The sequence below is a fragment of the Haliaeetus albicilla genome, chromosome 22, assembly GCF_947461875.1.
Source record: "Haliaeetus albicilla chromosome 22, bHalAlb1.1, whole genome shotgun sequence".
NCBI lineage: Eukaryota > Metazoa > Chordata > Aves > Accipitriformes > Accipitridae > Haliaeetus > Haliaeetus albicilla.
Window position 1 is genome coordinate 26,287,124 of NC_091504.1, and position 27,814 is coordinate 26,314,937.

The window sequence follows — 27,814 nt, forward strand, 5'->3', positions numbered from 1 at the left end:
AATTTAGGGTGAAGGAGAAGTCAGCTTTTCAAATAACTTGTTTCTGCTTCTTGCTTTGGGACCCTGCATTGTTCAGGCAAGGGTGCAAGGATGTCCAAGTGCTTATCCATCATGAGCTACAAACTTTATCTAAGAAAATAAGTTCTTTTAGGTTTTGCATTCTAGCAGCGACATGGCCAAAGGCATAAAGGGTGAGAGAACCAAATGAGGGGGTTGTGACTTCCAAAACCCTGCTCACTAGTGTTTACCTCTGACCATGGAATTATGTGGCAAAACTCCTTAGTGAATTGAGACTGAGAGGACAGTTTGGTCTCTCCTCTTCTGTAGAAGACTCCTTAGGGAGCATGATTTGTGCAGTTTGTATCCTAGCTCTGACAGAGGTGCTTCCAAAGTGTGTAATTTTGCATACAGTTGCTTTCACAAAGAATAGGTGGTTTTGACTAATTCTCAGGGGATCTGTGCCCGTGCAATGTAGGCATCTGTGCACGTGCACACAGATCATCATCCCCACCCCCCCGCCTTTGCAGATTGCTGAGTACAAGGTCAGCCCCAGGCTCCCGCATGGTGATGTATCACAATCACACGTTACCCAGAATTTTAATTTTTTTCACCACACTGCTATGACTGAGGCAGCCATGTCATGCTGTCAGCTTTTCATCACGGCACACAGCCCTCAAGGCCCCTCTGACTAAACTGTGGTGATGAGGTCGGAAGCCAAGCAACAGCTCAGTATGAACTTGCTGACAATGAGAGCAATGAGACCAATGAACTGATCTGGTTTTCAGCTGCAGGACTATTGTCTGTCAAACCAGGTTGCTCCAAAACAAAGGAAAAAACCAGCCAAGTGAGGAAGAGGGCACTTTCCAGGTACCTCACTAACACACATAACCAATGTTAAAGCTTACTAAATTGCTGTACCTCGGTGTGTTTTCCTGGAGTACCTAGTAACAGCCATCAGCAGCACCACTGGTTTGCTAAGTCCTGACTATTCTCATTCCTTTGACAAGCGGAGAAAGCAATGTTGAGAGGAACTTTACATCTCTGCTATACTCTGGCCAAAGGTGCTTTGCTCCGTTTGTCCCTTGTGCTGTCCTGCTTCCACCATGTCCCTTCTGTGGCTTTCTACAACATGGAAATTTCCACACAGTCGCCTTCTACCCCTCCAGCAAGACTGCAAGATGAAAAGAGAAGAAAAACTGGCTGCAGCCCTAGATGAACAGAGTGGGGAACTGACTGCTGTGGCACATTTAGCTGCACAGGGGGAAGGAGCAGCTGTTTTCTTCATTTTTTTTCTCTTAGCCAGAATACTTTCTACAAAACTGATCATCTGTGCAGGAGACATAAAATTCTGTATTCTGAATGCAGAGAGGCAATTGTAATGGCAAGAGTTGGTATAATACCAGCCTGTGACCCACAGCCTGTCTTTGATAGAGGGATGACTGTGCTAGACCTGCCCCAGTCTGTGGAGTGTGGCAGGCATCCTGAGGAGATCCTGTCCCAGTTCAGTGATGGATCAGTTGCTTCCATGGTCCTGTCTGTGCTCCATTGTATAAGAGCAGGGCATTCACAGCAGTGTGGTGTTTGTCCTCTGCTTGAAGGTTACCAAGTCGGTGACTAACACAGCACTGGGACTTTCCTACTTGCCGCTGTTTCCCCAGCTCTTAGACACGGGGGAATTTGCCATAAGCTGAAGAGTTTGAGGTTGGCTGCTTCTCCCCAGCTCAGCCACTGCTGGTTTCACTTGCAGTGAGCCACCCACACAGCAACAAGAATTGTAACAGGGTGAGAAAGCACTGGACTGCCTTCTGGGGGTAGAATTTCCACACCTGGCTCAGGGTTGTAAGCAGTCCCCAGTTTGTGTCTTGATGCTGTAGAGAGCTGCTGTGAGAACCAGGTCTGCACTGGCTGTGGTTGGCCCTGGAGTTAGTGCTCTTGGCCCTTGGTGAGTAGCCAGCAGAGGCTGTGTCTGGCAGGCTCTGGATTTGAAGGTTATGCAGGGCTGTTCATTGCTGGGTGGGGTGCTCCCCCGCTGCCTAGCTGAGGTGCTCCAGAAGCACATAGTATGCTCCTCCACAACATGAGGGAGGCAACAAAGCCGTCAAGTGCCTTCTTTCCTCCACAAGGGCAGGAATTAGGACCCATAGTTTAGCATGTGCTACCTATTCCCTGGCTTCGTTCTGAGCAGTGCTGGGCCCCTGCAACAGACACTTGTCCGGAAGGATCAGGGATTCTTCCCACTTCTGGTCAGGCCACCTTTGCTGTTCTTATGACTTGTCTTAAAAACCCCCAGCTGTGCTCCCCAGTGTGAAGGACCAACACATTCAACTGCTGTCCATATTGTCTCTCTTTTATATGTTATCTGCCATTGTTTTAGCTTCTTGCTGCTCCTAGCACATCACTTTCCAACATCCACACATGCACAGTGGCAGGGTAGGGAGTGTGGAAACCAGGCTATGCAGAGCTGGTCACAGAACAGCAACCAGGGGATCCAAGCAGCTTCCTTGTTCGAGCAAGAGCCTCACACCACAACCAAAGCCACTGTGGAGCATGGAATCCCCCGGCCCCTACATTTTGTAGGAACAACCTTCAGGATCCTTCTTTTCTTGCTGAGCACTGTAAATATTTACCAGTTCTGATTTGGATGCAGATACACCTATGCGACACAATTTCATCACATTAGTCCCTGTGCTCTAGTAGAGCCAATAACCCCACATTTTGGCCTTTTTAGCCTCAAACAAAACAAGCTCCTGCCTTCTGCTACCTTACAGTGAACTCCTACCAGCTTCATAGCAAAGCCACAGCTTCACAAAACTTGGACTGCCCCAAGAAAGTCTCATGAAACCTTTTGGCTTCTCTATGCAGAAATGTATTTTGAGTTTTTGGAAACATTGGTTACTTTGGAGCAATCCGTTTCTGTGAAAATCCTGCTTATCTCCAACGTTGCTAATATGCCCCAACATATTTCAAGGTGCTTCTCATAACTCTGCCTGTTTGTCCATCCTGCACCGCCATCCTGCCTTTTCTCCTGAAGACACGGTACATCCCTGCCAGTGATGTGAGAAACCACTAACTGCATTAGCACTGCGTGTTCTGTGGGTTTGGGATGGAGCCAGCACTGCTGCTGGAGTCTGTGGTCTGCCATGCGATCATCTCCTGCAGCTCACTGCTTGCCACGTGGAGGCAGCATGCAATGTGAGCCATTAGCTTTTGCTTTGAAAATACTTCCACGGTCAGAGGTTGAAAATAGCTAGTGTGTTTTTTCACCCTATTAGAGATACCAGAAGCTGTCCAAGGCACACTCAATTGCTGCACCCAACCCCAGGTGTGGAAGGCCTGCTGTAAAAGCTTGTGGCCAGGCAGCATGGGTGGGGCATGCTGTTTTTGACAGCTGTGGTAAAACAAGGATCCAAGAGGCTCAGGTGACGCTCTTGCTATAAATAGCTGTATGCCAGCAGCAGAGTTCTGGTCTTTGTGCATCCCTGCGAGCAGAGGTCTGGGGGTGAGCTGATGGATGTTGGCTCTAGATGGGTCAGTTTCTGCCAACCTGCATGAAAGGAGCCAGGAGTTCTGCTAGCACTGCTGACTCAGGTGAGTGCTGTGGGAATGTGTGATGGACTTGCTGAACCCATGCAGACTCAGTGCTCTTTGGAAGCACAAATGTAGAAGGTGTGACCTGGGACCAGTCTGAGAATGGCTGCTATCACAAGAAAGGGTGAAGAGAATGGGACACATCAGCTGAACAGACAAGAAAGGGCTGATGCTTAGTTTGTAAAGCTGCAGGAAACCAGTTGTGGGGCAGGGCTTTGACAAGTCTATGGAGGGAGAGTACTGCCTGTGGGCTATCCAGAGGATTCTAGGCTCTCAGAGGGGTGTGGTGTGGAGGCTGTCTTGGGGAGAGCATGCTTTCCTGTGGACTGAATATATACAGTGTAGTGAGGCATCTGGGGAGATGCTGGGCACATTTTGCGTGGTGCAGATGAGGGTGGTGGGTTTGAGCCTGAGCAGAGCTGTAGGTTTCTGTTCCAGATGGTCAGGGTGAGTTCACAGGCACAGTCATTCCTGTTTCTGCTTACCAGCATGTGTCTGGTGATTTCCCAAGAGAAGATACGAACCTCTGTGCAATCCCCTCTGTGTGAGCAAGACGTGCACAGTCAGAGCTCTGTGAAGGTAAGCTCTTTTCCTCTGGCAGGAGCCAAAGCAATGTCCTCCTACTACAGCATTCATGCAGAATGGGTTCAGACTTGATGTATATTGGGGAAAATGAGGCTGAGACCAATGTTGGTGGCTACAAAGAGACAACTGGCAAAGGCAAAAGGGAGGCAGGAGGGCAGGGTGCTGGGGTCTCTGTAGGTGGCACTCAGCATTCCCCAGACCAAAAGCAATGCACTCCCTCCTCTGTGCAGCATCCTGTGTCAGCTCACAGGCTGCCAGCTGGGGGGCTTGTTTTTTCAACCTGCTGCTTTGCTGACTAACACCTCTGCTTTCTGCCTGGCTCATTCATGTTTTAGCCCATTTCCTGAGCTTTGAGGTGGTTTCTTCTATTGCTTTCTCTTCCAGTAGAACACTGTTACTCATATCTCAGCTGTTCTGCCATTTTTTACTCATTACTTATCGTAATGTATGATTATCTTCCTCCTAAATGTCACCAGCCAGTAAAGATGCCTTTGACCTTAGAGTTATACCAGGTCTGTATCTTTGACGATGCGGAGGGTATTGTTTTAATTCCATTGTGACAGGAAGAAAATACAGAGGTAGTATTGTTTGTGTGGGGATTTTTCCCCACGTAGTGAACTTGATAACTGCAAGTATCACTAATTCTCCCTTCTAGAGAAAGGAATTGTCAGCACTGATTGTTATTTCCTCTGTGTATATTTATTCTGGCTGATAATTACATACAGATGTTGACCTTCCAGTCATCGCAAAATGCTTTTGGGTCATCAATAGCAGAATCTATGAAGCCTTCCCTGGTGTGCCCGTCATGCTTCTTGGTGAATATTGCCACTGCAGGCTGGGCTGAGATTACAGCTGGACGAAAGTAGTTGCCTCTTACATCAAATCAACATAAATCCATGGCAATTAACTGCTTCAGGTCTCCAAGTTAAACCACGACACCTTGGTTGCTGGATTCAGCTGCCCTGAAGTGCCGTGGAACCTCAGGTGTAGAGGAGTCAGTGCCCACTGAGCAGCACAGAGTAGCTCTAGAGCTGTGTGCTCTTGGAGGTGGTCACTGCACACTGACTTGCTTTGTTCCATGCAGGAGGTGTATCTACCTACTGTGCTCCAGGTGGCAACAAGTATCAGGGCTCCTAGAGATCTTGCATGTGTGTCCTACCTACATCATGGCTCCTCCCAGGCTGGATATGGTGGATACAGTCCCTCTTAGTCACTGAGAGAGATCTGGTGGGTCACACTGTGCTGGGCTTACCAGGATTGAAGAGCTAGGCGTATGTTAAGCTTTTGCTCTGCAGGGGCAAGGCTACTTATTGCTCTTCACATTGCAGCACTCGCACAGTTTCACATGTGCACATGCAGGTACTTGCACATACACACATGTATAGGCACAGTGCTAGATGACAGAAGAGTCAGTCTTTAAGTTTCAACACATCCATGCATGATGAGCTATTTCAGCCTTCCACCAGGCCCTTAATGCTTCTCTTGGCTTTATGCTCTACCAGCAGTGAGCATCACAGAAGGGAAACTGTACATATCTGAATTCTGGCAGTCAGTGAAGAATAAAATTACTTAAATTAAAATAAACTATCTTAGAAAAGGAAGTTCCAACTGCCACTGATGCCCTTTCCTAGGGCTCATTACATACCTTCAGTCCTACCTCTCTTTCCTTGTCTCTACAGTAAATACCTCCATGCCCCTGACTTACCCTGTGAAATACAGATGTTTTGGACTATTCAGGCCAGGGCAGGTGGCTATTGACTATGCTTGCTAGGTAGTTTCTGGTAACTGGACTGGCCCATGTGCTGGTCGTGCACTGTTGTAACATGCATGGAGAAGATCCCATTACTTAGCCCAACAGCTGTTCCTCATTGTGTTTGGAGTGGAGTCCCTGTAAGAGAGACCAGCTCTTCCTTCTGCATGCTTTGTGGATCACTTACAGGCATGGTGTCAGGCCCAAGCTTCTTGAAAAGGCTTGTCTCAGCTGATGCTGCCTATGGGTTGTGGAGATTGTCACTGCTGGGTGCTGGGATAGCACAGGGTCACTTAGGCTCAGCAGCTAAGCTAGGCATTTCCCAGGCAGTTAGTAATACCTTTCTCTTGTGAGGATAGCAGACCAGGACAGTGGTGCAGCTTTTGCTCCATGGTTACACGGGACTCACCAAGTTGTGCTAGCACTATTATTTGTGCAGAAGAAGGAGGGAAGGGAGAGCATGTGTGATCAGTCCAAAGAGTGATAGTCTGGCAGGCACAGGCCACGCCACTTTTAAAACTTACAATAATATGCATTTGGTATTACAGAGCTAATTTTTAAAACAAGAATGCTGGTGGTACTCTAAGACCAACTGCTTTATAAATTTAAACATATTGGACCTAAATGCCTGTTTTTCTCAAACTTAACTCATTAAAAATGAAAAATCATTTGTTGCACTATTTTCTGTATAACTGCTTAGGGTGCATTTACCCTGTGTTATTAGCCTTTTGCTGTATATTAACTGAATCCCATGTTAGCTTTTCTAATAATTTTGGTTTAGACCTGCTGGCCTGCTTTATGGCCCAGAATACCCTACTTCCTTTCATAAAAACTCTGGCATGTTGTTAACATCCTTACAATCTCCTGGGAACATCCCCTGACATAGCGACACCTCACCTTGTTCCTGCCTATATATCAGCAGAGAAACCAGAGCTGCTCTTTTTTGCACTGTTATTAGCAGTTTCCTCGTGGCTGTGTATTCATCACTCCAGACTGGGATCAGCAGTCTTTTAAGTCTGGACTTCTACTTTTCAAACAGATGTTACGTATGCTGGAAGCAGTAAGCTCCTGATTATTTTTCAAACGTCTTATTGGTACATGAGAGAGAGAGATGCTACTGAATATGGAGCTGGTACCTACTGCCTTGAGCATCTTCTGACAATCTTATGCCCTCTGTGGCCTGCAATTGCTGCATCCTTGCCTAGATGAGGGATGAGATTTACTTTGTTCTTTAGCTACTGTAAAAATGTATTGTACTTATACTGACCAGCTATGGCTCTCGCATATCTGTAATTTCCCTTAGAGCTATCTGAAGAGCCCTGAGGTCTGGGTAAGAGCTGGCCCCTACTGGCTGTGCATCTGCTGCCCTAGGCAGGCTGGCTGGGTTGTGCTGTACTGTGCCAAGTCTTTGCTTCTCTTCTTGCTGTGCAGTGGGTGCAGTAGGCTCTTCAGCTCACCAGGTCTTGGGGCTGAAGGTAGAGGCTGCCTACCCTGCACCCAGCTGCTTTGTGCCTGCTTCACCGCTGCAGTCTACTTGGGTTATTCCACCTCCTTGTTCTTTACCCTCCTACTGCCAAGCTACGGTCTGTGTGCCAAGTCCCCTTTGTAGTGCCGCTCCTTTCCCTCTTGCCCAAGGATGCAAGGAACATGAATTGGGCTCCTTGCAGCCCCTTTTAAGGTATGTGGAGGTGAGTTGACCTACCCTCGCTCAGTGTCAGCCTTTCAATCTGCAGAGCCCCAGCCCAGACACAAGCTGCAGGCATGAGATCAGGGTAGGGGTGACCCCCTCCACTTGTGCAGGAGCCAGACCACCTCCCTGCCTGTGGTCTGAGGATTGGTGCTGTTGCCCTGGTCCCAGGGACTGTTTTGGGGACAGGTGGAAGCAGAGTGCAGTGGTACTTGGCTGTCTCTGATGTGGTACACGCTGTACTATATAGTTAGACTTAACCATTTAATGCCTTGACATTGATGTCTCCCCACTGCAAGGCTCTAATTCCACCAGCCCCGCTATGACCTTTAGATCTGAGGCTTTTGAGTTTTTATCTGCTCTCCCACCTTTTTCTCACATAAGAGAGCAGAGCAACACAGTAATAAATGTTGCGTGGGTGTTTGGACCCGAATTCATTGCCTCCTCTGCTCACCACATCCTTCTATCAGCACAGTAATACTGATACAGTGGTGACGTCAACCACCATTTATCACTGTGTATTCCAATACACTACAGCCCTTGGTTGTGCACAAGTGGGCTTTACTCTTACTCAGTGCCTACAAGATCCACCTGCTTTCCAGCTCCTGTGCATGCAGTGTCTGCAGTCACAGTAATGATTTAGCCAGGCTGGCCATGGAAGTGTTGGAGGGCTGAAATGGACAGCTGAAAGGACGGGGCAAGGTAATATCTCTGTTTCCACTAATTTTCCCTGCTGCTAGTTTGTTACTGCTTGATATCTGCAACTTCACTGTAAATCTTTCTTATAGCTGACGTGGCCCTTGTGCCCCTGCTGTCATTGCTGTTGGCCTCTACCAGACAGCTAGAGAATCATTCTGTCTCCCTGTTGCTTTAGCTTTGTTATTAGATGGCAGTGTACATTGATAATGATTTTTTTTTTTTTTCAAGAAGAAAGCTTGTGTTTGCATATAACTGGTGGACTGAGAGACTTCCACTCTTTTTAGCTTGGGTGTAGCTATGACATTTATTTTCTCATGCTTGGAAATACCAGATTTTTTTTTTTAATTAAACTGAGTTCTTTAGTTAGTCATTTTTTTGGTTTTTTGGGGTTTTTTTTTTTTTGTGGAAGTTTTGTAAGTGCATGTATTTCCTGGAGACACTACAAATTGTGAGCTTAGACTGCATCCATCTTTGGCAGCATATAGCACTATATTTCCAGATCATTAACAAAAATAATCTTTGTAAATGGCTGTGTCTGTATTGGTCCTATTTCCTATTCTCTGTATATTAAAACCTTGTAGCATCATTTACATGTGCACACCTATATGAATGGCTAATCAGCTTTATTACTGCGCTCTTGCACACTGTTCCCTAGGATACTACAGAGTTTGCAGCAATGGTGCTTAGCAGCTGTACAATGCTTGACATTTTTTAAGAATTAAGTAACTGTGTTTCAAGGATGCATGAAGCTGTCTCAGAGCCCCCATTTCACAGACAGAGAAATTGAAATGAGGTGGTAGAAAGGACTCAAGGCCTGGTTGGATGGGGCTTTGAGCAACCTGGTCTAGTGGAAGGTGTCCCTGTCCGTGGCAGGGGGGTTGGAACTAGATGATCTTTAAGGTCACTTCCAACCCAAACCATTCTATGACTTTTCTACTGCCAGACAGGGAATAAGTTCCTGCCTCTGCTCATTGCCTGCTGCCATTCTTCCCTCCAAGTGAACAATCACATGAGCAGGGTGCTGACAGATGGAAGCAAATGGGAAGGGTGTAATAAATGGAGGGATGTAGGAAAGGTGGGGATCTTAATCATAGACTGGGATTGAAGCTTGCAGAGCACCTGACTGGAGGAAGCTTCAGAACAGGGTCTGCTGTACATCTCTGTGAAGCCACGAGGTCTTCCAGCCATCAAAGACCACAGAGACACTGCTGCAGAGCTGCATCTTTCCTAGCTCTTCTGCACACACACATCCATGTCTTGTCATAACAACCTGAAGCACAGCCAGGAGGTCAGACACACATAGCACTGACGCTCTCAAAGGTAGCAGTCCTTCCCCATGACACTGAGGTAGGAGAACTGTGTAAGAAGTGAAGGAGATAAGCGTTGGACTATTCTGTGGGCACTGGCAAGGGTAAGAGATGGGGCAGTGGAGTCCCAAGTGAGGAAGTATTTTCTCATTGCTTCACCTGTGTTAGCAGATCCTACTGCTTTTCTCTCTTATTTTTGCTACTGTGCTTTTATTCAGGAAGTTTCCTTCTAGATTGCAACCTTGGATGTTAACCTCTCTCCAGTGCGTAATGGGAGCCTCTGATACCTCCATAAGACATCTTCCTGATGAGCTGCTTGGGCTTGTTGCTTTGGCTTTTTCCTTTTCAGTCTTTCCTGTCCCATTGGATTGATGGTACTATTCTCTGAGCAGAGGAAGGAAAACGGGGAAGGCACTGTAAAGAAACCACAGTCCAGTAGCTAAAAGCAGCAAAGACTTCCCTTGCATTGCTCTGTCCATTTAGGCAGGAATGGGGGTAAAATGAGGGAGCTACAGAAATATCATGAACATAAAACACTGGGGGCACTGCCAGTTGGATTCTGAAACAAGCAGTGGGTCTGCAGAGCTCTCTGAGGGCCCAGCCCTTCCTTCCTTTTCTGAAGAAGAGGCAGCAAGTTGCCTTTCTTGGCCTTACAGGGTGGCCAAGACTGTGGAGTGTGACAGTCACAAAGCAAAGTGATGCTGAGATGGGCTTCTGCAGCTGGGCACAGTACTAGATGGCACTAGTCTGTCCTGCAGTTCAGAGTGTGTGCTGGGTTACAGTCAGTGAGAGGGCATGAAGGCCTGAGGAAGAACAGCAGCAACCCTGGGGACTGTGTGCTCTTTCAGAGTAGGAACAGGCCTGTTTGGACAGGTTGTTGGCATGCTAAGCTGGGGGACCCCTGAATATTCTGAGCCCAGCAACAATAAGTTCTAGGTATTTCGCAGGGAGAAGGACAATTTAAAAAGGCAGTGGACCATCACATGTATCATGTCTCTAGGGCTAGTGGCCAGTTCATTTGGCTGCAAGGAACAGGTGCCTCTGCTAGGAAGTCACGAGCAGATGCTGCATCAGGAGACTGCCCATCTTGATGGCATCTGTCTTCATGGTGCAGCCAGTCTTAGCATGAAGTCAGGTGAGCAGGCTTCAGATGGCAGGATAACAGGGTGCCTTCCTCAAAGGAAGGAGAATTTGGAGCAGAGCAGTGGAAGGATGAGTGGGACCACAAGGTGGGGTTAGACAGTGGACTGTGTCTTAGTAATCAGGGACTGCACCACCAGAAATAGTGGTAATGACAATAGTTATTATACAGAGAAAACTTGGAGAACTGGGACTAGAGGGGTCAAGAAAAGATGTTTCCTCAAGGAAATGTATGATGCAGAAAGAAGGGCTGGAGTGTGGGGAGAGAGTTTCTTCCTGCCACTCGCAGCAGGCAAGGGATACTAGCAGGGTAAGTAATAAGCCTGGGGCTCCTTAATGAGCTGGTACATGTGCTTCATGTGCAGGATACGTTTGGCAGGAAAGGAGGGGCAGCAGCAACATGGCTGCTCTCACCACAGGACTGAGGTGCTGCAGCCATGAAGTGTTTGTGGCACCTCCTGAGTGAACCTTGCTGATCTCATCTGCACACTGTGGTGCCTTGAGAGCAAGTCTCTGAGCTCATGTGGGGCTGCAGGGGCTTTTTGGTGGCTGCTAAATTTATTTTGCTTTCATTATTTGAGTAAACCTGGGAAATTTTTAAATACCACAAACGTTCCCCAAGTGGGAGAGGCCTCACTGGCATTCTCTCTGCTGACTGACTGTTTGCTGCTGGTGGTGGGGGAGGCACAGGCACTCCAGGACCTGGGTCCTGCCCCTGGGTCAGGGCAACCCCCAGTATCACTACAGACTGGGGGATGAAGGGATTAAGAGCAGCCCTGCCAAGAAGGACTTGGGGGTACTGGTGGATGAAAAGCTGGATGTGAGCTGGCAATGTGTACTCGCAGCCCAGAAAGCCAACCATATCCTGGGCTGCATCAAAAGCAGTGTGGCCAGCAGGTTGAGGGAGGGGATTCTGCCCCTCTGCTGCGCTCTGGTGAGACCCCACCTGGAGTACTGCATCCAGCTCTGGGGTCCTCAGCACAGGAGAGACGTGGACCCATTGGAAAGGGTCCAGAGGAGGCCACAAAGATGATCAGAGGGCTGGAACACCTCTGCTATGAAGAAAGGCTGAGAGAGTTGGGGTTGTTCAGCCTGGAGAAGAGAAAGCTCTGGGGAGACCTTACTGTGGCCTTTCAGTACTTAAAGGGGTCTCATAAGAAAGATGAGGACAAAGTTTTTAGTAGGGCCTGTAGCAATAGGACAAGAGGTAATGGTTTTAAACTAGAAAAGGGTAGACTCAGACTAGGTATAAGGAAGAAATTCTTTACTGTGAGGGTGGCGAGACACTGGCACAGGTTGCCCAGAAATGTGGTAGATGCCCCATCCGTGGAGGCTGGATGGGGCTCTGAGCAACCTGATCTAGTTGAAGATATTCCTGTTCATTGCAGGGGGGGGTTGGACTAGAAGACCTTTAAAGGTCCCTTCCAACCCAAATGATTCTATGACCTGTACCAGGCCCTCCCAGGAGCTCTGGGTATCTTTTGGTGGCTGCAGCTTGTTGCCCAGTCTTCACCCATATCACTTTCACAGGTGTCTCTGCAACCTAGTGCAGGGGGGGTTGCAGAGTTCTGGGTCTCTACAGAGACACTCCTCTGTGTCCAGTCACTGACAACGCTGCTGCTCTGTAGTATGGTATATGGGCCTTCCCTGCTCTCTGTGCCTCCTTGCAACTTACTGCCAACACAAGTATGTCGCAAAAATAACACAGCTTGTTTCTCCAAAGACTTGTCCCCAGGCAGCCTAGGCCATTTCAGAATAGCTTGAGAAAACAGTGCTGAAATCTGTACCAATGGGTATCAACAGCCAATACTCTGCAGGGAGCTCATTTTAAGTCTTTCTGTGCACATCTGTGTGTTTCTATAAATGTCAAATACTGTGAAAACACAGACTTAATGTGTTATGTGCCTTGAGGTCCTGGTCTTGGAGCAGGGGCTGTGGGCTGAACAGTCATTTGTATGTCATGCTGTTTCCTCATATTGTTGTAAACATCCTGCTGTCCTCTTCTCTGAAGGCTTTCCTGTAGGTTCTCTTCACCAGTACAGCCTTCCCCAGAAGTGACTGCTGTACATCATTCTCTTCTGTGCCATGTGGGAGGCTGTTATTTTTTTGTCTGGTCTGCCTTCCTGGAGTCCCTTAACTATATTCCATACTTACTTAACCATGGGTAGGCCAAATCAATGAGTTCTCACAAGCCTTGCTCATACAGACCCACAGTGACATTCAGACTCTATTTGACTAACTCACTGTACAGATGTCTAAGCCACAGCAATGTTACTTCTCCTAGTTGCAAGCCATTTCTAGTTGCAGGAAACTGATGAATAAAAAATGGGTTAGCACTTACCCCAAGTGTCTTCCTGTTGCATGGATGGACTGAGGCTGCAGTCACTTTGCTTTCTCTGTGCACATGCTGCTGGCAAGGAGCAGAGATTTCAGTGACCTGGTTTATGGCCAGCTGGCAGGGCTGTTAGTCATCCTTCCCCTTAGCCCATGGAGTAGGTACACACAGGAGAGCTGAGATGACTTGCCTAAATTAGGCACTTTACTTTTAGATGTTTAAATGAAAGCAAGATTAATTCCACCTCAACCCTCAACATATGAGTTGATGACTGAGCTGAATTTTCAATTGTTTATTTTTTTCTTAATGTTTGGGTTTGTGTTTTGTTTTGTTTTTTTTCCCCCCTGCCCAGGACATCCAGTCAGAACCAACATGAGGAACAAACTGTGGCTCCAGAGTATTTCCTTCTTCCTTTTATTCCAGTACAGTAAGTTCCCAGATATCTCTTTTGGGCTGTACACCCACAGGATTTATCTTGGTGGCCATTGATGCAGGCTCTGTGGAGATGTGCATGGCACAAGGTTGCCATGGGACAGCAAGCACAAGATAGGGTACCGGGGAGACAGTTCCCTGGGATGAGTTATAGAAGAGGCTCCATGGGCAGTGGAGGACAGACACAAGAAGGTGCAGAGCTCAGCCAGACCGCATACCACTCCAGGGAGCAGCCCCAGTGGGGAGAGTGCAGAGGTAGAGCCTGCCTTGCATTGAAATATCTCCTGTTGATGTTAGAGTAGGATTTCCCACCCCCCACCCCCCAAAAAACAAACTTTGCCAAAGGAAAGGTTCTGGTGGCCAAGACCAGGATATCCCCAGGGCTTATGGTCACTATTGGCAGGCCAGCCAGGGACACTGGAGTGAACCTCTCCTGGTCTAAGCCCCTTTGCTCAGGATGGCACTGTGCAGACAGTCAGTCCCCCTTTCTTGCTGGTTCCTACCCACCATGCAAGCTTCAGCTGACTCAGAGCTGACTTTCTGAACAGGTCAGCTAGACAGAAAAAGACAGTGACAACAGTGTCTGCAGGGAACAGGTGCAAGTTTAGCATTTTAGATGCTGCTTCTAGGCAGAGCATTGGACCTGCTCCAAACCTAAATTAGCAGAAAAGATAAATTCAGAGTTATATCTTCCTGCCATACAGGACCATTGTGATGTCTGATCTGAATTTTGTGTAACACAAGACAGGGAATTACCTTGTACTAATTTCAGTTTGGACCAAACTAGATCTTACTGTTAAAAGTATTTGATTTTTGTTTCTGAAGCTGCCAAGGATGAACAATTCATCCTAGATCTAACTGGGTTTAGGACACTTAATTATTCCCTTCCCAGAAAAAAACTGTCCTCTTCTTAATTTTTTGTTAACAGGTTCTTGCCCAAAGATACACTTGCAGCTTACCAACTACCTAGGAATAGTAGTCCATTTGATTGATTAACATAGTAGCACAGGAGAATGTTAGTTAGCAATGCTTATTAATACTTGCTGCCCTACCTAAAGGAAAGCAAGGGGTTTATAACCCTGTAGGAGAGTAAAGTTAGGCTAAGGGAGAAAAAGTATCTTGTTCAGGACTCTGGAACAAACAGTGTTTGTACCAGGGCCCTCTAGAAGAGCCTATTGAGGGCTCAAAATGAAAAGTTAAAACTTAATGAAAATTTTAGAACAAAATTCTGAAGTCAGTGTGAAATGAAAAAGTCAAAATGAAACAAAGTGACAACCACATAATTTGAATCACAGTTTAATAAAGCATATATGCACGCTTGGGGCTGGTCTGTTGCAAGCATCCCCAAATTTCTTCTGTTGCCATCCTGACTCTTGGGGGGAGGGGGGGGTGGCAGCACTGGGTCTTGGACATAAATCGGAGTGCTGCCCAGAGTTCATGTAGGGAGAGCAGTGTGTGTTCTGATGCAACAGGACTAGGAAGAAACTTTTGCGATGAGTGAAGTCAGTGGGAAAAGTTGAACTTACTCTGGCCTAGAATTAGGCTGCAGCCTTCACTGGACATGCCTGCTGTGCATTGTGACTGTAAATGCAGAGACAACTTGCTTGTGAGGGCTGTAATTTGATCTGGAGGGTGGAACAGATGTTTCTGGTTCATCAATACAGACTTTGGCTGCATTCCATTTTGATTGTTCTCTACAGCATTCTCTTCAACTGTAAAATCGGGCTTTGTGGTTGTTGAGCGTATCAAGTATGTCTGCTTTCATCTTAGGCAAGCAACTCTTCTGAACGCAAAGCATGTTCAACAAAGGGAAGGTAGGAAGCAGGGAGTGCAGCTTCTCTAACCAGGCAAGCAGCAGAATGACAAAAGGGAGGTGAACTTGCAAAACGGTTAGCATCAGAGGATTTGGGTGCCTGATGGCTGTGAAGTAACATGTTCCCATCAGGCTGGGGGCAGCCCTGCTGGTAGGGGAGGACCCATGCTTGATTTAAATGGATGTAACAACCTTGAGATCTTCCCCTAGATGATGACAATTTTATTCCCATCAAAAAGGGGTGATATTGTCCATGCAAGAGATGAATAGTTGCTACAGTAGGCATGGTTTGCACCAGCATGGCATGCTGCATCTCCTACAGGCCTTTCCTCACTCAGTTACTCCTAGGTAGTAGTAGTGGCTCTTGTCAGCCCAAGATGCTGTCAGAAAAGGACTTACAAATGCAGACATTTCTCACTGTACTGCCATCTTCCCTGCCTTGAAATCCAGGGAGATAACTTAAGTGTGTTATGCACAGAACAACAGTGCTTTTGTACAGTGCATATCAGCTCCTAATATGTGAGCAGAGCTCCTGCAGAACAATTAGAAGAGCATAAATGCTGCTTTGTCACCACTTTCAAATTAGCTAATTTTCTTAATGACCAGCATAAAGTCTACAATTGCCTCTCAAGTTCTCTTTAGAAGTCTGTTTCAGTTTAAGTGATTAATAAATTGTGCCTGTCACTTTAGTATGAGAATGATTTATGGAAATTATAGTAACTACAAACCTGCAATATTTTTTTTGCCAAAATTCCATGAAAGTGTGTTCTGAGCCTCTGGAGCAGGACATGAAAAGTATTGATGCTGCAGATATCAAGCTGTAGAAAATAGTATGCAGAGAGAATGGTAGAGAGAGAATTACTAAAATACCACTTTTTATTTTTACATGTGCAAAGTACTGCATGGATGTCGTAAAGAAAATGACTAGCAAAGAACAGCACTCAATTTAGGAAGTGGTATCATTAAAATGTTTGAATATGCTGCTGTTTCTGATTGGGTAATCATGCCTCTTTTTATGTGCTACATAAGCTAAGACTCTTGCAGAAATAATATGTGACTCTGCTGTAGTGACTGTGTAAGAGGGGACAGAGATAAGTTTGAAAACTCAGTCACAATTTGGGCATTTCCTGGTATTTTGGCATGCCATTTGCTGCCACAGAATTTTTTTAATAGGTTTTTGTTTGACACTTATCTTGCTTCAATGACTTGCCTCCCTGTAGAGATGGAACGCACCTTATGTTCCAAGACTGGAGACTTTGCAGGGCGCTGGCACAGAGTGGTCTGTTCCCTTCAGATTTAGTGGGAGCCCTGAGGACTGTGTGTGTTGATATAAGATCCCGCTTGCTTCATCATGAAGTTGATATTGTGTTTTCTCTTTCCAAACCTACAGCTACGCGTTGTGAAAACCTCACTTGTTTTGTGGACTATGTACAGACCCTGTCCTGTATCCTGAGAAATGACTGGGATGCCAGTTCATATAACCTCACTGCAACATGGTATGTCTCAGTAGGATGAGCAAAATGCAGCAGCAGGAACTTTTAACATGGCCATAGCACAGCAGCGTCCTTCTGTCCTTTTTGTTAGGCAGAATTCTTGTTCTTGCTGCTGTGCTGTTTTTTACTTGGTACTTCACACTCCAGTTATCAGCTGGCTTCTCCCCTAGCAAAGGATCCCTGGTTCCTGTGTCCAATGACTGCACTGCTTGCCTCTGACTGCTACACTGACTCTGGCTTCCTTGGCATTGTTTTCTTTCCTGCACTGGGAACACCTTGCCCTTTGCTGCTGTTAACAATAGACTTTCACTCATGTGCTGGCAGGGCTCACGCAGCTTGTCCAAGCCTCGTATGGCTGCTGTTCTGCCCCAGTGAGGAAGTGGGTGCAATTCTGGGCTGTACAGCCCTGATGATCACCTTTCCTTTCCACAAACACTTCAGCATCACTTTCCTACTTCTCTCAAAGATGTTAAGCTGAGCAAATAGAATGGGGGAGGGGGAATCTGTCAAAGTTCAAAGCTAAATTTTTATTTGACCATGTTGCCTCTTTTTTTCTTATTAATGTCTGTGCCTGGTGGTTCAGCAACAGATTAGTCCAGCTACAGCATGTAGTAGATGTGGACTTGTTTGTTTGTTTTGGTGGTTTTAGGGTTTCTGAGGAAGATCCCGAAAATACTGTGGCTGCCTGCAATCTCCTGCAATTGTCCAGGAACACCAGCCACACACAGTACATGTGCACCGTGGACATGACTGAACTCCTGGCAGATTTCAAAGTCCAGGTGGATGTTACAGAGATAGCTCATAGGCAGCATGTGATTTCCAAAGGCTTTTATATGGGACAGAACAGTAAGTACAAAAATGGTGGATTTGATAAATGCTGTCTGACCTTATGTCTATCTGCTAGGATAGTCTGGGCAAGGAGTAGTAAGCGTGGCAGCCAGTGGTGGGAGGCTGTGTTTGGTGTGCACTCGTCGACACAAAGCACTGTGCTCTTATTGTTGCTATTGTAAACTACAGAAACACTTATGCTTGAGGCTGAGCTTAGAGCTGGCTTGGCCCCAGCCTTTTTGCGGGGAAATTCCTTTTACCCGTGAAGCAGTAGGTGATAAATTTCCACCTTAGACCAGCCTCATACCTAGACTATGCAAGTGTTTGCTTTTGGCTAGAATCTAAAGGGTGGAAGGAATTGCTTTAATTGCAAATGCCACAAATGTCATCACAGGAGTCCCAGGAGGTTCTTGCAGTGGACACCTGAACTAACATGACATTATTGTAGGTGGCACAAGGTGTCCCAGGCACAATGGAGGTGGCACTTCCCCTTTCTGGGGCAATTCCTAACCATCTCTTCTGCATGACAGGAAGACTGGGTGCAATCATATAGTTGACTTGGTGTAATGCTGGTGTGTTCTGAGTTGTGCAGCAAACTGTGAGGAAAAGGGGCAGTTAGCTAGGCAGACAGGTACCATGCAGGCATATGAAAATAAACTTTACGTAAGAAGTGTCATCGTTTTGACAAATGCCATAACGTTTCAGGAAAGCCCCTTGCCCCCACTGACAGACTATAGATGCTGGTCTTTTCATGTCTCCTAGATGTCTCCATACAGAGGATCATAGCTCAGTGACAGACCCTGCAGACTAGTGCTAGAGTCTGTGCATTACTGCTTTTCAATATAAGAAAACACCCTGCAGGGGGTGCAAAAGCTTGCTTTTTAGGCACTTATGACACAGGGATTTGCACTGAGTTTATGCAGTGTCCACTAGCCTCAGCTTTTCATGATGTCTCTGTTACATTGAGGGGGATTTCCCTAACTGTGCAAGTGACCATGACTACACAGAGTCCTCCAATGTCATGAGAAGAACAAGGTGCTCTATTCTTTACCTCTCCCAGGAGGTATTAGCCCCTTGTGCTATCTCCTGCTCCTTAGGTGATGAGGATGTTCAGAGACAGAAGGCATATTCACAGAAATGTGGGCCTGACTTCACTATGGTGCTGAGGCATGAGGTTCTGTGTGTGGCTCAGGACTGCTCAGCCTGAGAGGCAGGAATATTGTTGATTATGTCCTGTGTAGGAGGGCTCACCCCTACCGGGGCAGTTTTGCTCCCTACTCACTCTGCATTACTTATACCATGCTGGGCCACCTCTTGTCTGCAGTAATGTTATGAAGGGTAACACCATCCTGTCTTCCAGTCAAACCACAGCCTCCGTTCAATCTGACTGCTGTGTTCTCAGAGGGTTACAATATTTCCTGGGAAACCATCTACCAGAACTCTCCTTTTTACTTTTTGAATGAGGAGTTGGAATATCAGCTGCGTTATAAGAGAAGGACCGACACTTGGGAGGTAAGTCAGATGTCAGTTTACTATTAACTAGCATGTACCAGCAAAGAGGAGGCCAGCATGACCAGAACAGGAGTGATGGTGTGGACGGAGGGTTTTCATGGTTTAGAAAAAGTGTCTCTTTGCTTGTCTGGACTGAAAAGAGGCAGAACTGAAAAAAGAATTGAGAAGCAGAAGCTGTTTGAGAAGTACTAGACCTGTGGGGAAGGCTGATAGTTCATTTGCTTCTCATGCTGTCCTGCATGGAAGGATCCCCCAGGGCCCCATGCATCTACTGGCCAGTCAGAGCATGGCCTTATGGAAACAACATGAAAGCAGAGGAGATTTACTTTGCAGGGCTCCTCACTGTGCATCAGTGAGGGTAAGGTGGGAGCAGTTCTGTCCAGGCCTGAGTGTTTGGTGTTTAATCGTTCACAGACTCAGAAGACTAAAGATGTCGTCCATGAAGATAAACGGACACTGGTGATCCCGCCACGGGAACTCCAGATGAACACTGAGTATGAGTTCCAAGTGAGAGCCAGACCTCGAGAAGACACTGGCTACCATGGATTTTGGAGTGAATGGAGTCCTCCGCTGATGTTGAAAACCAGCCCTGCTGGTACACACTACCAGCTCTCCTTGCCCTTCCAGTTGCTCCAGTGTCAGAGAATGCTTCCAGAATTCTAATCAAATCTAATTAATTGGATCAAATTCTAAAAAGACTAGTAAAGACAGGCATGTTTGGCTTGCTTACTGAGTACATGAACCCCAGGCCTGGGCTGATATGTGCTGTCTGTATTGACCTTCTCATGGTTGTGCAAAGCCCACCTTACAGCATGGCCCATGGAGAAAGGGTTTGTTGGGGCTGGCTGTAGGTTTGGGTGCCACAGCAGGAGTGCAGCCTCTAGCTTCTTTTCCAGTGTCAAATGTCCAGGGTCCTGCTTGCAGCTTTCAGAAGTGGGGGAGATCTAGTAGAGATGCCTCCACTACTGGGGCTTAGTATTGCCTTCAGCTGAGAGGAGAATGGATCCTTCTCTCAGGGATGTTCTATGTCTGGACTCTGATGTTTGGCCATGCTGGGCATGGGTGTTTTGTTTGGTAGCCACTACTCTCAGTGCACAGTAAGGTATGCACAGAAGTACACTGGTGCTTGTCGTGGTGCAACAGAGGCTATGCAAATAGGGAGTCTTGTTCAAATAGAGCAGGGCAGGATGACTGTGTTGTCAGCAGCATGTACTGAGCTCCCCTCCTCTCACTGATCTGCAGCTTGAACTGAAGCATTACATGGTGCTGTGGCAGCAGAGTCAGGATCTGTTTGCTAAGGGTTATCCGAGTTCTGGGTCTCAAAGGTGCTCCTTTCTATCACAGGTGGAGAGCAGCCAACAAACACTCATACAGTCAACACCTTTTCTTCACATGTCTCTGGCCAGCTGCACTCTGTTTTCACTTCATGGATCATCTGTGGAGGTGTTCTTAAACCAGGAGAAGTCACAAACAGCAGGGGTCTTTGTAGCAGGGAGCTGTCCTGCCCCAAGCATGTTGGCTGTCAGTCTGTGGTGCACCTAGGCCATAGGGCAGCTGATGCATTGCTCCTTTCATTGATGCAGTATTCTCTGAGCATCCTCATTCAGACCTCATGTCTGGAGTGCTGGGCCTCAGGTGACAGCCTCAGTGTCCCTAAGAAAGTCTGGGGTAGAAATTGAGGGTGTCTCCTCACCATCTCCTGCTTATTGACCAGGGTAGAAATGCAAGGTGAGCGTGAATGACTCTGTCTCTTTCTCCAGCAGTGACACAAACAGCAGGCATGGGATGGCTGCTGCTGTTTGGTGTTGTCGTGGCCATCACTGCCTCAATCACAACCTTTCTGGCCAAACAGCGGAGGTAAGAATGCTTCAGGAAGCTGGAGTAAATGCACCTATTCTGTCTCACTAAAGATGGGGTGTTCACATGCAGCCTTCTTTGCATCTTGTATATCCATTCATGGATACAGCTATGGACCTGTGAGGGCCAGCAAACTATGGCCTCCAGCTGGTGTACTGCCAAGAGCGCCTTGTTTTCTCTGGGGCTCTGCTCCCATTCAGCTGGTTTGGACAAGACAATGGCATATGGGGACTGAGCAGGGGCCACGCAGCCTCCTGGGCTGTTCTCCTGGTCCTGTCTGTGCTCTGTGGTTGCCAGATGGGAGCAGTAGCCAGGGCTGGGCTGCCCCTTGCCAAAGCTGATGCAGGCCCCTCAATGAGATCTGGGGGCCTCTTTCCTTTTTTGAGTTTTACATGCCCCTGTAAAGGAATGGGGTGCATGCTGCCACAGAGGAGGGTGCTGGGCTGGTGCAGCAACAGGGCTGGCACAGCCCATGGCCACAGAAAAAGTGCATAGGGCAGAGTTCTAGCCTGTAGGTGCAGGCCATGAGCCAGCGCAACTTGAGGGGAAAAAGCATTTCCAGCACTTGGTGCTTTTCCAGAAAGGAAAAAATTGGAACCTCTTTCCTTAGTGTGAGTATTGTGCACACAAGTCCTGAGGGCTGAGGCCCCACCTCCTGTGAGGCTCACAAGAAAGGCCATTAGACGGCTCTGACAGTGCAAGGCATTCTTGGATCCTCAGTCACTTGCTAACTTGTGAGGCTGGGCAGGTGGTTTCAGCTGCTTGAATTGGATCTGGAGATGCATTGCTTTGCATCTGTGATGTGTGCTTAACCCTAAAGCCTTTCTCTTTTCTCTTCCAGCTTGTGGAAGAAGATGGCTTGCATCCCAGACCCTGCTGCCTTTTTCAAACCTCTTTACCTGGTGCATAATGGAGATTTCAAGGTATAAATGGCTACACAAGCGAGTGGAACATATGACAAAGTTAAACTAAACAGTCCATCATGCTATCCTGGGCAAGGGATTCTCATCAGGGCAGTGGGAGGGGGAATCTATCTCAATGGAATGCCAAATGGCTCCAGATATAAGGACCAGAGCTCTCCAGTGTCTATTCTGTGCCACAAAGGCATTTGTCATGTTTGTGCTGCTTATTCCCTGTAGGTGCTGTCTCAGTGGGCAAGCTGAGCTCATGTGTGATCTGTGAAGCCTGGGAACCTGGAGGGAGTGGACAAAGGGATACCAGGACAATAACTGGGATTTTTCTAAAGCTCCAGTCCCATGCTGCCATCAAGGCCATGGAGCAGACTTCAGTGTAGAGCCAGATCTCTCACTCCAGCCTCTGCAGTGACATGAGCTCAACATTAAGCCTTGTAGTTCTCTCTGAAGAGTCACTCATACAGACGATAGCTAGGTGTATCATCCTGGAAAGGTGGCTAGAGTTTTGGTGGCAAATAACTGCTGTGTGGTAGTACAGTGCAGCTGCCTCACTATGAAGGAAGTGGCTTTGAGTAACTTTACCTAGCCCTCCCAAATTCTCTTCCCATTTAACACCAGTCAAATTTGCTCATGTAACAAAATGATTTGCGAAGATGGCAAAGTTTGCTGGAGTTCTCAGGATACAAAAGTAAAAGACTATTGAGCATCCATAAATAATCATTGTATTAAGCTGAAGAGCAACTCACAATGCCGTTATCATACTGTAAAATTGCTGGCATGTGAGTGCAGACATCACTGCCTCTTTCTGAACAAGTTCCTGTTGTTACAGCAGCACTGATTGGAGACACTTCAGTGTCTGCTTTTTGTTTCTGCTTTTTCTTAGACCCTCTGGGAGAGGGACACCAGCTGGGGCCTACTGATCTTCATGTACTTTCCCACTGCTGCAAAGCTGATGTTTGCAATTAGGTTAAGCAAGTAGTCTTGGATGGGTGCTGTTCTAGCTGAAGCCTGCAGTGACTGTCTCCCTTCCTGCCTTCCTCTTTCAGCCCTATTATGGCTTCCTGTATCCGCACCAGAGGGGTACTTGCATCCTCTTGTGAGGCAGGTGGCCCTGGTTTCTCTCAGGGAAAGGAACCAGGACCAGGTGGACTCAGTGTGGGAATTCCTGAGAGTCATGGGCTAGTCCTCACAGCAGAAGGGAAAGCACCCTGCATGCCAAGAGGCATGCTCCTCTCCGGGTGAAGCCATGGGGTTCTCTGTTCTGTGGGAATTACATTCTCAGTAGCTTCTAGTTAGGCTGTTCAGTGCTGCTGGGAAGGGAATGAGTGTCAGTTGCTAAAGCTGAGTGAGTTCTTAATAAATTTGCAGATTAAAGCAGCAGTTGCCCGCGCAGCCACAGAAAAACATGCACAAGCAGGGGGTGTCAAGAGGATGTGGTGACATCACTAATAGGTGAACAGACTCGTCATTTTTGGCTGGCAAGAAACCAATTGATGTAGGGCTCATTCAGTTGCATCCTGCTTGCATCAAAGCAAGTGGCTAGGTTATGTGTGTGAATAATGATCAGCAAATTACAATAGTAATGCTCTGCAGACAACAGTCCTGGATTGAGTAGGAAGCAGTGAAAATGTTAGAGGCAAAGTTGAGACATGAGAAGGGAAAGCAGAGGAACATTGTTTACTCTTGTGTGTACATGGGTCTTCTGGTTCATGTTGGGTGGGAATTTGCAAAGAACTGTCAAGAGGGAACAGGAAATATTCTGCCTGCTTAATTCTAAGAAAGAGATTTCCTGCTGTTTCTTCAAATAGCCTTTTGCACCTGAGGTGCCTTTCTGTCCATTACAGCTTTAATTAGTTCTTTGTAGCTTAGGTTAAAAATAAATTAAAATAGTGGTGCTTCCTGCCATAATGAAGACTTTTCCATGCTCTGTGTCAGAGGGTAATACGTTGTGTCAAGCTGTTCTCTTCCCAAATACTTTGCTCATGTCTATTTACAGTGAGTGCAGTTTGGGACAGGAGTCTGATACAGTTAAGGCAATCTGAAGGCTGTGGCAACACCCAGCTCTCATGCAGCACTCTGTCAGAACCCCTCACAGTGTTTATGAAGCTCAGCATTGTTACCTATTTTATACACAGCAGAAAGCGGTGCACTTAGAAGAGCCTTGACACAGCTCAGCCATCAGGCAAGTGTCAGATGGAGCAGAACCAAATCTTGAGTCTGTACTGTGCCCACCCTCTGGACTGCGGAATCCTCTCGTAGGACTTATTGGCATTCACTAGTGGCACATGCCTAAAGTTTGCTGTGATATGAGTGTCTGATTCAGTGACTTCTTCAAAAAGAACAAACTTTTACTCTGTTCTTAGATCAGAGAAACCAGAGGTGCCTTTATTCCCAGATGTGACTAAATGCAAGGGGCTTGTGATCTAGAGGATAATGCATGGCACAGGGCAGAATGTAATACTAATGGTGATATAGAAGTGCAAGATTCAATGTGTGGCACTCCCTAATCATCTGAGTAAGTGTTAGCAGGTGGTGGCTACAGCTCTTTGAAGTCCTCATTCCCTGCCTACCCCTGCTTCCTTCTCACTGTGATAGGAAAGGCTCATCTGGGGCATGGTTGCATACAGGAGACTGGGAGAAGCCTTGCCCTGACCCCCTTCTCAGGGAACTGAGGTGAGGAAAGTGACAGAGCAGGACTATGTGTGTGTTGGATGCAAATGCAGCACATAGAGGGAGAGGCTGACCATCCTTCCTGAGAGAAGCGGTGTCCAGGACAAGAGGGCAGGGGAGACTTGGTGGCTTTGGTTTGGACCTCTGGCTGATGCAGAAAGGAATGCTGCTATGGGCAGTGGTATACTTTGCAGCACAGAGAACACTGCAAAGTCGTGCAAACCTCTCAGCTAATTATTTTCAACTACTTGAGTCAGTTTGCCTGCAGCTGCCTGTGTGTGGTAATAACAGCATCTCATACCCTGCTATTTTGGAGGAGTCAGTGATTTTGGAGTTTGACTTTGCCTCTAAAAGCATAAGAACTTTGGTCATTTCTGTGGAACCTCAAACCTGACGATACTAACCTCTCTCTCTCCTTCCCCACCCCCCTTGCCCCCATATGTCCTTTTATGCAGAAGTGGGTTGGTGCATCCCATAAGAAAATGACCTTTGATTTATTTGAATGGGGAATAGTCCTTCCAGAAGTCCTAGAAGTTTACACCATGCATCCTTCCAACAGCACCTCACGGGAAGAGCTGCGTGAGCTGAGAAAAGATCTGCCTTGCAGGCCCTGTGTGTCTTGCCTGACTGCCCCAGGTCAGGATAGCCAGTCTCTGCTGTCTAGTGTGAACAGCAGCAGTGGGACTCAGGACCGGTCATATGGGCATTTGTCCATTGATACTGTGACTGTGGCTGATGAATTTACACCTTGTAACTGCCAGTGCAACTGTAACCGTGTGTACAGGGGACACGAGCATACCATCGAGGAAGATAGTAGTGCTGGAGAAACTGGTTACCCCAAGGTTAACGTTGATGATGAAGATGGAAAGCTATCCAATGACTTGCATCTGGCTGATCTGAGCACGCAGGACAAAATACTTGCTTCAGGCTCTGTGTCCACAGACCACCTGAGGAGTACAAGTGTCCCAGCCCACCAGCAAGTAGAAAGGGCTTTAGAAGGAGGGATGGGGAGCATCCTAGAAGCCCTTTGCTTGCAGCCTAATCAGTGGGATTTGGAAAATCCAGGTTCTCTACCTTCTCCTGATGGTGAAAGTGTTTCCTACAGTGAAGGCTCCTATGACTTCTTCCCTCACATTGCAAGGCCTGGTGACAGTTACCCTATGATCTGCGTAGACTTGGACACTATCGACAGTGGCTTTGTGGACTCAGACTGTGGGAGTCCAGTTGACTGTGAATTTGAGCAAAACAGTCAGACCAACTGTGGGTCCATCCCTCTTGAGCAGGAGGACTTTCCACGGAGCTACGTCAAGCAGTGGGTCTCCTGTCGCTCTGATGGCCCTGTCATTGGGACACAGACAAACTAAGGACCTGCTGTTGCCTCGCAGAGCGTAGGGCCTTTTCCATACAGTGCCAGGAGCAAAGCCTTAGCAAAATTCAGAAGAGAAACAAAGTATACTTTGCGTAAGCTCTATTGCACAAAACTGAAAACTGTTAGGTCTGTAGAAATATATGCCTATTTCTATTGCCACTTATCTTGTTAATGTCTCAAACTGGATATGATTGATTTTTTCCTTTTTTTTTTAAGAATCCTAGGTCAAACCCCCTTATAATGGCAGAAAAAGCAACTGTACCTTTTAGCTTATGTATACGTGTAAATTTTTTTAACAGTAACCTTATGAAAAGTACAAAACTTGAAATTATTTTCCCTGGTATTCTCACATGATTTGAGAGTTTGGATGTACAAGGAATCTTGCAAGCATAACCCATGGCAAGTGTGTTTGTTACATTAAAGTTCCCCTACCCTTTCCAAACAACACAGATGATGTTATTGTTCCTACTAATATTTTTGGCTCTTTAAACCCAGCTGTAATCGTTTGTAAAAATTTCAGAAATGTCCTACCTGGATGTGCCTGCAACTCCATCTTCTGCCTTGGACCTGGTCTGCTGCAGTTAACGGGTCAGTAGCACAAAGTCTGAGCAATTTCTGCTAGCGAATAAAGACAGCCATGAAACTGCTATTTACACTGTAACTGTGAATATGTTTCCATCTGACATCTCTGTATCTCTGGGTTTTTTAGGATAATTGTCTTTAAAAGTTACTGTAATACTGATATTGAATGTGGAGACCTACATCTTGTGTAGGCATAGTGCTACTAACCCCTGGGCTGCTTGGCTCCAGAAGATCTTATAATGAGAGAACCTTTATGGTGTATGGTGTATGTTTCCAGTGTGGTAATAATCTGTTGTTGCTGTGATACCAATAAACTCTCTTCCTTCTCCCCCATCTCTTACCCAAGACTTTAGCCAACCCCACAGCCCCCTAAACAAGAGGGAGCACTATAATGAAGAGAAGCTGTTTCTTTCACAGGTGAGTGCTGGGAGAGTTTTTCTATGCATCCACATCCCTGGTTTGATTGTTTAGAACAGCCAAGGTCTCTACTATGTTGCTTTTGAACCTACAGGGCTTAGCTCTGCCCATGTTGTTATTACCCCCTTAATATACCCCTAACTCGGCGGCTTCCTGGGCACTGCTCCAAGATACCACTTTTTTTGGTTCCTTCCCTTCTTATTTTCCATTTTTCTTGTCATCTTCTGTGATAAGTCGTGGGAGGTATTGTCTCTGTGTGCTTATGCAGCCTCCCTGCTGTGCTGCAAGTACCCTGCATGCCCTCCATGAGGAAGCAGAGGATCGAGCTCGCTCCACTACCTTGTTGAGCTGAGCCCGCCCCGCACTGGGCTACAAGGTCTGCTTGCATCGTGCTTACATCTATGCGAATGTGTACTGGGCAGAAGCATCGCCGATGGCCTGTAACACAGTCTTCTGCAGCTTCGTCCTGCAGCTATTTAACCTTCAGAAACTACATGGTGGAAACTGGCCCAGGCTGCTTAAGGGAGGAGGGGAAACTTGCCTATCTTTCTAGGGCCCCTTCACATCTCGGTTTATCGCGCTTCTTGTTTCTGTTAGCATCACTGGCCCCAGAACTGCTGAAGGAGCTGTTTCTGTTACTGGTATGCTATCTAGCTGCACATCTGGAGAAGGTGGTGGTTTGGTGCTGTGTTGGGCTAGAAGTTGCCTCTGGTCACCCTAGGAGGCAGACTTCATGGGCAGAGAAGAGCTTGCTTTGATATGCAGCATAAGGTTATTAAAATAAGGGAGACTGTTCCCTTTGAAGTAAGCTGTAACAACTAAGCTTTTGGCCAATG

The 27,814-nt window shown here is 46.9% G+C and overlaps 1 protein-coding gene across 4 annotated transcripts; it reads left to right on the forward strand.

Annotated features, from left to right (window-relative positions):
• Positions 1 to 26,424, forward strand: IL21R (interleukin 21 receptor). 4 transcript variants are annotated; one of them, XM_069810609.1, is made up of 10 exons: positions 1 to 4,167; positions 8,213 to 8,312; positions 13,444 to 13,518; positions 16,727 to 16,832; positions 17,479 to 17,675; positions 19,018 to 19,169; positions 19,584 to 19,764; positions 20,930 to 21,026; positions 21,868 to 21,949; positions 25,066 to 26,424. In XM_069810609.1, the coding sequence occupies exons 3-10, from the start codon at positions 13,464 to 13,466 to the stop codon at positions 25,972 to 25,974; spliced, it is 1,779 nt and encodes a 592-aa protein (XP_069666710.1). In that variant the 5' UTR covers positions 1 to 4,167; positions 8,213 to 8,312; positions 13,444 to 13,463; the 3' UTR covers positions 25,975 to 26,424. The 4 variants fall into 4 exon arrangements, with proteins under 4 accessions (XP_069666710.1, XP_069666709.1, XP_069666708.1 ...); XM_069810608.1 differs by lacking the exon at positions 8,213 to 8,312; XM_069810607.1 differs by lacking the exons at positions 1 to 4,167; positions 8,213 to 8,312 and having other exon boundaries at positions 11,718 to 13,518; positions 20,933 to 21,026.
• The last annotated feature ends 1,390 nt before the right edge of the window (positions 26,425 to 27,814 follow it).

Excerpts from the sequence above, each read along its gene's own strand:
- IL21R (XM_009917478.2), top strand. The coding sequence starts at position 13,314 with ATGAAAGCAAGATTAATTCCACCTCAACCCTCAACATATGAGTTGATG. Across the intron at positions 13,519-16,726 it reads CTTCCTTTTATTCCAGTACA|CTACGCGTTGTGAAAACCTC; the intron begins GTAAGTTCCCAG and ends CCAAACCTACAG. Across the intron at positions 21,950-25,065 it reads TGCATAATGGAGATTTCAAG|AAGTGGGTTGGTGCATCCCA; the intron begins GTATAAATGGCT and ends CCTTTTATGCAG.